The sequence below is a fragment of the Sturnira hondurensis genome, unplaced genomic scaffold, assembly GCF_014824575.4.
Source record: "Sturnira hondurensis isolate 20B ecotype Veracruz unplaced genomic scaffold, ASM1482457v3 Scaffold0002597, whole genome shotgun sequence".
Taxonomy (NCBI): domain Eukaryota; kingdom Metazoa; phylum Chordata; class Mammalia; order Chiroptera; family Phyllostomidae; genus Sturnira; species Sturnira hondurensis.
The window spans coordinates 7388139-7396948 of NW_028075228.1; the positions used below are offsets into that span (position 1 = coordinate 7388139).

An 8810-nucleotide genomic window follows, 5' to 3' on the forward strand; every position below is an offset into this window, starting at 1 on the left:
AGCTGGGGCCTCTCTCCCTACATGGGAATGGGGGTGAGGGGTTCATCCTTCCCCTGGGGGTAGCCTGATGAGAGAGGAGAACCTAGGCTTCCAGCCTCTGTGGTCTCTGCCTCCAAGCCTCTGGTTCTCCACTGGAGAACTCCAGTGGAGTTCTCCAACTCCGCTTGCCCACTGGAGTTCCTGACAATTACTGAGCCTCAGTGGGGGCTCTGGGCATAGGATGGGCTCGCCCAGAGCCTAATGTGGAAGCTAGATTGTGACATCCTTAGGAGCTGCTGTCCTTAGCAATGTCCTTTACCCCCTTAGATTCTTGGTCCCCTCATCTATGAGATGGGGTAGCAGAGGCCTTGCAGAACCAGTGTGAGATTAAGGGAGCTAATGTACCTGAAGTGCCAGGCACAGGAGGCACTTAAATGCCCGAGAAACACCCCAAGGCCCACTCCAGGCAGGCCCCTCAGAACAGACTTCCCACCATCCTCAGTTCCTACAGGCGCCATGCGAGGGGAGGGGGGGCTAGGAAGGAGGCTGCTTTCACCCACCGACACACAGGAGTTGCCCCGGTAAGGGTGTATGCAATGTGCTCCCACAGCACTGGCTCCTGTGGGGCTGCTTTCAAAATGCTTCACAGATGACAGAGCATTTCATTCTCACAAAGACCCCATAAGCGAGGTCCTAGTATCATCCCCATTTCACAGAGGAGAAAACTGAGGCCCAAATAAACACATGCACTTATAACACAGTTGACCTCTCTCACACACATACATGAATCCCACATTCTTTTTCACCTTCCTACTCTCTACAGGGGACAGACAGAGCCGTGGACAGGGGTGACCTGTGGCTGCCCCAGGAGCCTGGGAAACCCTGCTGGGGAGAAGGAGGCCATGTGGCCCGGGCAGATGGCCAGAGGGAACACAAACCTGGGCTGGGATTCTCCCAGAGCCAAGAGCATTCCTCTGCCTTGGGCCAGCTTCTTGTCTCTCACAAAGTCTGCTCCTGTCCCCTGCACTTGGGCTCAGGCCCTGGGCTGTTCAGGGTGACCCAGATCCCCCAGGGGATAAGATCAGTTTAGTTTTGAAGATGTCTGTGCAACGGCCTGAAGAACCCCCTTCAGGAAGTGAAACGGCTCTTCTTCAGAGCTGGAGGCAGAGAGGTGCGGGGCCGGCCAGCCAGCACGGCTGGTGTCTCTGCTCCCTGGGGGCTCTCTGCGGGCCTCGTGCACACGTGCTCCCAGCTAGCAGTCAGGGCCTGTTGCCTCGATCCTTGGACACAGAAACAGGACAGTGTCCCCACAGCTTATCAGCACACAGCCTGCCCTCACAGCCTGGAACACACTCTTGGCCTTGTCACTCAAACCAGGCTGTTCCCTCCTGGTCTTTATACACACACAGGCCCGTCTCCTCACAGAGCTGTATATACCTGGGCCTCTCACCTCTCACCTTACATACAGAAACGGGCTCATCTTCTCACAGCTCTGTACACACACAGCCTGCCCTCAAAGCCTGGAACACACTCTTGGCCTTGTCACACAAGCCAGCTGTCCCCCATGGCCTTGCACACATAGGCAGGCCCGTCTCCACAGGACCTGGCCTCCAAGGGGCGCCGAGTCAGAAATGAGGCCTCATTAGCTCTGCACAACTGTTTATGCTTCCATACCCCCAGGAATTGGCCTCAGGGGCTGAACCACCTGAACCAAACAGGGCTGGCCTTCCCAGGGAGTCTCAGGACAGCATGCTCTGCTCCTGGGGATGCTGGGAGGGCTGCAGCGGCCATCACGCTGCCCAGAGTAACCCCACCCACACTCCTTCATGGGACCAGAGATGCTGGTTTTCCACCTACAGGCCTCCAAGGGCTGGAGGCTGGGAGGAGCTGCTGAGGTGGGGCAGGGAAGGGAGTTCTGGGGGCCGTGATGCTCTAAGTCAAATCTCACCCCCCCTTCAGATGGCCTTGGGCAAAGGACTCAGATTTTCTCACATTGACAGGATTCAATGCCGGGCACTGAGGGAACTCCCCGGATGGACTGTGCTGGTAGGTGACGGCATGTGACCATGCTGGCACTCAGAGCTGCGGCCATGGCAACAACAGGGTTACCAGGACGGAGCAGAGACTAGCAGGAATATTACACAGCTATTTTATTCCCACTCTGCCTTGCTTCACAACACAATACGAGGAATATTACACAGCTATTTTATTCCCACTCTGCCTTGCTTCCACAATACGATTCCACAGCAGCGTTTCTCAGCCTTTCTTCATTACTGCCCCCTAAGGAGCCTCTCTGGATGTCCTCATGCCCTGTATTCCCCCCTGCCTTTGAAATTAAATACTAAAAAATAGGATTTTGTTGAACAGAGCTGAACTTTGGAGGGCCACATTCTACTGTAATAATGTAAGGTTTTTAAAGCCCCAAACAACAAGTCTTAGCCCCACTGGGAGAATGCCTAGGAGATACCAGTACGACTTGATAAAAACTAAATCAAAGGGAACACAGTATTTAAGGGGTAATCCTCTTTACAAGTAGGAGAATGTATTCTCTATGTGAACTGCAGCTACAACATGCAAATACATATTGGTGTGAGGGGGAGACAAAAACAATACTTAGAAAAGTTAAAAACGCAAGCTGAGGTTGTAAGATTTCTAAAGTCCTCCATTTTGATGTTCTACTGATATTTTTAAGTTAAAAATATAGAAAAGAAAAAGAGGGGAAAAAGGCCCAAAATGGTTAACTGTAAAAACAGAGGAGAGAGTGACCCTATCAAGAGAAGCAGGAGGTCATACCTTGAGTGGGCTGAAGAGTCCACAGCTCAGAATCAGGCACAGCTGGAGGCTGGATGGACCTACAGATCTGTATGAAATCTGCTGTGTAAATATGGGTAAGTCACTAGACCTCTCTGACCCCTGGTTCCCTCATTTGCTGAATGACAACAAACAGGAAAGCACCTAGCCGTGCCCGGTACATTGTAGGCACTCAGTACCTGCATCTCAATTAATGAACACATGCTAGAACCTAGGCAGACCACAGGACGAGTAAGCTACAGAACCGGGATTTGTATCCAGGCTTCTGAGTTCATTTCACTAGTCCACAGGGCCTCCAAACCACCTTACGTTTCTTTGCCATTTTAAAAGAAAGGAGAGCATGCCTCCTCCAACCTCATCAGAAGGAGGTGGCACAGAGCCACAGGAATAAAATCAAGTTGCTGACACTGACATACCACTGCCACCTGGTGGCAGCATACCTAAAACGTGGGGGGGGGGCAATTATCAAAGGGGAACAGCCAGTATCTTACACATGCCTAAGGTACAATCGAATGCTCATACAGTGAGAACAAAAGTCATCCTACACCAACCACCACCTGCAAAAGGGGTGCACACTGCCAGATGCCTGCTGGTTCCTTGACACTCGGGTGTCCTGGATGCTCGCTTTCTCTTTTTTAAAATTTAACCAATTAAATTCAACAACATAAACAAACCAAACACCACCAAAATTGAGTGCAGACATCCAGCTCTTCATGAGAACTGCTAGAAGCCCAGGGACCCTGAATTCCATGCTTGGTCATCAACTGCCTAAAATCCACAGGCAACCCTTGAGCCCAGAAGTGTACATTTCAAGCCTGTCACTTTCAGATCATCTTTCTAGCCAGTCTCTTGAGATTCAGTTTTCGGTGCCCACCATCTTAGTCATCCCTTGTAGCTGTATAGTGTCATAAATTCCACAAGCGCTGCCTTTGAGGTGTTTACATAAATCGCTGTTGAAGAAAATGCTGCCCAGGGCAAGGCAGAGACGGAGTTTTAGCAGAACACCACTAAAGACAGCCTCTCTCTTAACACTGATCTTGGCCACTTTTTCAATGAGGCATTTCCCAACCTGTCAGGTAGGCTGTATATCTCTGAGCTAAGGAAAAGCAAGGCAATCCTTAGTGAGGGCTCGCATGGAAAAACGCACTGAGAATAAAGAAGGGGAGAAGACTTTGGCAGTGAAACGGCCTCCTCCTTCAGGGAACCTGCCAACCACCACTCCCCTAGTCATCTTCCCTCCCTCTCACCTGCTCTGGCATTTAACTCCCAGATGGCCCCTCGTAGATCCTGACGCACGCCCTGCCTGTCTTGGGACACACCTGGCCAGAGAACCAGGCCTTAGGGACACTCTCCCTGTGGACAGGAGCCCTCAGCAGTACCTGTTGATTCTGTGAGCAGGCACACACATGCCTCTTCACTGTTTTAGCTGCCAGCCAGTACTTTCCACCTTCAGACACCCACGGGTATGGGGAAAGGTGGGTTTGAACCCCGCCTGAGTCCCTTACCAACTATGGAAGCAGGGCTCCAGTCTAGCCTCACCTTTCCCATACATGAAATGGCAGCAGTGGCAATAATCAGCCTTCCAGGGTCTCGACAAGGGCAAACAGACATGATGGGCTGCAAGTTCTCCACACACAGCTGGTGCTCTTTCCCTTTGCAGCCCGAACTTGGAGACTCAGGCTCAGCCCCTGAGACCGCCCTACAGGCAGCAAGGCGAGCAGGCCTGCAGCTGTCGGGGAAACGGAGAGGAGTGGCCCTCTTTGGGACCAGGAATGTAATTTTCCAGGGTTGTGTTTCCGTCCTCCGCCTGGCTGTGACAACAGCCCCTCCAGAGGCATGAGAGGAATTCTGAGTGTTCCCTGGGTTGCCCCATGGCCTTACACCCTACACAGGGCCAGCTGCCCATCCTCCACAGCTCTCCAGCTCACAGTACAGCCATTCCAGCTATTCCCCGCTGGCTCCGTGAGGCCACAGGCCCATCACAGCTTGTTCTAAAGCAAAAGATCAGAAGGCGGGAAAGACAGGGATTCGGGGCATGAGGGGAATCTGGCTGAGCCAAGGAGCAGGGTGTGGACACCCCAGAGGGCCAGGAAAACCCTCCTCAGAAGATCTGGCCCCTGGGTTTGTAAGTGCCCGGCAGAGGACCAATTTTCCTCATGGGCTGGGGGCTCTGGATCATGCCACGCAGAGCTAGAACTGGGAAATCAGGCCAAAGAACCACAAGTTAAGACTATGAAAACTCAGTTGGGCTTCTGAATCTCTGGGAAATTTTGCTTTGGTGCCACCTTTAGAAGTCACTTTCAAGACAGCATCTTGAGCCCCTGAAGTCCTGCCTCCCCCGGGGTCTCACATGAGCCCCTGTTCTGACAGCAAGTGGCCCCACATCCTTTTGAAAGCAGACACAGCACCATGCGGCTATGAGCTAAGTCAAGGGCCAACGAGGCAGGAATGCTGCTTCCATATTGCAGGGAGAAGTGTATCAGATGACAGAGGGTGGGCGGGGGGAGGCCTTCATACAAGGGAGCAGGCTCTGCAGCTGAGCCATCTGGAAGGCAAGAGGTGGATCTCCGCCTTCACGTCTCTGGGTAACGGACAGTGTTGAGCCACACCCAGAACAGAGGCAGCTGCCACAAAGGAGCAACTGAGTCAGGACTTACCTTCCACTGCAGGGAATGGAACCACTGGTCCCGCAGGTAGCTGTTGGCAGCCTGCAACGAGAGGAACAGGAGAGCAAGGTCCAGTCACAGACGTGCAGCATTGTACAGAACAGCACACGAGCCCCAGCCCGTCTGTCCAACAAGGTCTGCTCTGTGACCCTAATAACTTTTACAGGGATACATCAGGCTGAACCTTCTGGCACAAAACCAAAACAGAAGTGATAACCGGGGTGACTTTTCTGAAATAAGACTTGCTGCCATTGTACGCTTATTGTGCTGGGTAGGAGTGACTTCAGACACTGGTGGCTGGAGGAGCTTTAATGCAGAGGCAACCTGACTCATTTAGTATCACGGGAGGACCCCAGATGCACGGGAGAGTCCTGGGTGGTAGGACGATGTGGGGGCGGGGAGCTGTTTGGGTGCCCCCTTTGAACCAAGCAGTGCTCAGGCACCTGGCAGTTATAATCTACATATCCTGTCATCAGCTCTCACAACAGCTCTGTGAGGTGGGTGACACCATGTCCATCTCACAGAGGGAAAAACCAAGACCCTGAGATCTTCCATCCACTGAGTACATTCAAACCCAAGCAGCCTGTCTTCTAAGCCTGTGAGTTTCACCACTATACCTCCTGCCTACTGCAAAAAATCATGGAGGAAAGCAGCCAACTTTGAACTCAGGCAGACCTGAGTTAAAATCACTGTGCGGAGAGCAAAACCTTCCTTGACCCACCCCACCCTAGTTCAGAGACCCAGGGCAGCTCAGCCTCGATTTTCTCATCCATAAAAATGGGGGAAATGACACTGACTCTGCAGAAATGTCAGGAGGCTTGAGAGTAATTCTGTGAAACATCTAAAAGCATGCTGGACACATAGTAGGTGGTCAAACAGAAATGCAGGCATTGTTATTACCATTACCATCATCAATTCCTCTCAAATGAAACGTGGCCCAAGGAAGGTGCCGCGGACTCTGGACTCTGACGTGTGCCGCTCCTGCTCTCACCCCCGTCCTAGCAGCGGGGCCCAACCCTTGGCCCGCCAGCCTCATGTGGCCCAGCACAAAACTGTAAATTTACTCAAAACCTTTTTTTGCTCATGATTTTCGTTAGTGTTTGGGATTTAATGTGTGGCCCAAGACAACTCTTCTTCCCCTGGTGTGGCCCAGAGATGCCGAAAGGTTGGACACCCTGGTCACTTTAAGTCCTATGGATGGATTGGCTCATTCAGTCCTTGCAAGTCTACCCTGAGAAACTGGTCCTGGCAGCCATTCATCCCTACGGTACAGATGAGGAAACTGAGGCTTGGGAGGTTAAAGTTTCCAACGGGTTCACAGGCAGCAGGTGTGGGGCCAGGAGGAGCAGTCAGGTGGCTGGACCCGTGCTGCCAACCACAATGTTACGGCAGTCCAAGTTTTCCACTGACCGCCCCCCAGGGCAGAAGTGCAACATCCAGTCCCGCCCGCCCCCCACAGTCTTGTACCAAGTGACCCTGACCATTGAAGGACGCTCACAAAGGCCAGAGCCACCCTCTAAACATGAAAGTCTACCTGTTGCCCACCCGCCATGTCCATGCAGGAGCGTGTAAAACTTTGGGTCTCCCTCAGTCAAAGAGGTCGAGGCCTCCCCACCTCCTCAGCCTAATCACCTGTCAGGGCAGAAGCTGGGGAAATCTCTGGGCTTGAATAAATGAGCCAGTTCCGTGGCCAGTGCAGCGGGGGATCAGGCTCAGAGACTCATTCCAAACCTTGGGGGGATTCATATCACACCTGGAGGCAAGGAGAGTTGCTCTGTCTGATGCATTTTCCCTGCACCTGTTTCTCTGGAAGGATCCAGCCGGACCCCAGAACCTCAGCTGCCCCCAGTTCCACCATGAGCGCTCCTGGTACACCCAGGTCCAAGCTCACATACCAGGTGGGTCTGGCCAGACTCAACACATTTCCTCTCCTGCCCCCACACCCGGTTGGGTCCACTGTGTCCTGCCTCTCACGGGGGCGCTCACTGTCTAGAAGGGGCGGAGGGTTTCTTCAGTGACACGGATCACCTGCCCTTGTCACACACACACCCCCACACACACAACCTTTCAGGCATAACCTGAGCTTTCCAAATTTGTCCTCTTGCAGGCAAGCGCAAACCCCTTGCCCAGCCACACCCAGCTCCCTGACCAGTTCGATACTTCCTGCGACGGCCTCAACCCAAGCAGTTCAGCACTACGACCTGGAAAGGAGGCAGGTCCCTCGGGTCAGTAACAACAGCCTGGTGTCACTGTCTGGGCACCATACAGAATGTCCTGCACACATCACAATGAGGTGAAGTGCCATCTCACAGATGAGGAAACTGCTGCCCACATGTGACCCCCACTGTCCACCACCCCTCGTCTGGCACATGCCCACCTTTCTCTGCTGTTGAAACCCCTCACCTTCCCTGAAGCCTGGACCAGGATCACCCTTTTTCCTCCATTTCCCTGCACTCCTTCCCACCACTTGCCTCTCACAGAACCCTTATCCCAACCCCGCAGTCTATCTGCGGCCCACAGAACTGGAAAAGGAGACAGCATCCAGTAGGATTCACTGCGTCCTCTCCAGGGAGGCCAGTGTTCAGAGTTCACTGAATGAAATAATCACACATAAAGCAAAGTGGAAAGATGCTGGTCGAGGAACAATCAGCCTATCCAGCTGTCCTGTGCCCCCTCCCCCAGGGTGCAAGGGAAGCTCCTGGACAGCAGGGAGACAGCAAATGTCCCCCACCCCACCCACCAGGCTCATTATTTCCCAGCAGTGTGGGGAGGTGGCCACCCTGGTCCCTCCCCCCCTCTAGGCTGGTCACTCTTCCGAAGAAGCCTCTGATGGGTATGTCTAGTGGAAGGAATGAGGCTCTCTGAATCAGGCTCAAAGGGATTTCAAGGAGCACTTGGTATAGGGGTTCTCAGTCTTTTAGGGAATTATGAGAACCCGAAACCCTGTGAAAACCTGAAACTATGGACTCCCACCTAAGTAATGTACACATTTGTACACCAGACACATACGCACACACAAAACTATGTAGGCAATGTCAGATTATACCATGGACCACAGAAACGCAACTTTTCCTGTCCTACAAAGTTTCTTTTTTTTCCTACTCTTAATTTATTTTTTTAAATATATTTTATTGATTATACCATTACAGTTGTTCTATTCCCCCCCTTCATTCCCCTCCACTCTGCACACTCCCCCCCCACCATTCCCCTCCTTTAGTTTATGACCATGTGTCTCAAGTTCTTTAGATTCTATATTTCCCCCACTATTCTTGCCCTCCCCCCGACTATTTTCTACCTACTGTCTATGCTACTTATTTTCTGTACCTTCTCCCCCCTTCTCCTCCTCCCATTCCC

At 52.5% G+C, this 8810-nt stretch overlaps 1 protein-coding gene across 1 annotated transcript in view; it reads right to left on the reverse strand.

Moving 5' to 3' along the window:
• The window catches only part of CMIP (c-Maf inducing protein), a gene marked incomplete at its 5' end in the record, with an annotated part of 76557 nt that extends 71026 nt beyond the window's left edge, over positions 1-5531 (reverse strand). Inside the window, one exon of the mRNA XM_037040326.1 lies at positions 5448-5531. Coding sequence (XP_036896221.1) covers positions 5448-5531 — 84 coding nt within the window. The remainder of the gene's footprint in view (positions 1-5447) is intronic.
• Between the last annotated feature and the right edge of the window lie 3279 nt (positions 5532-8810).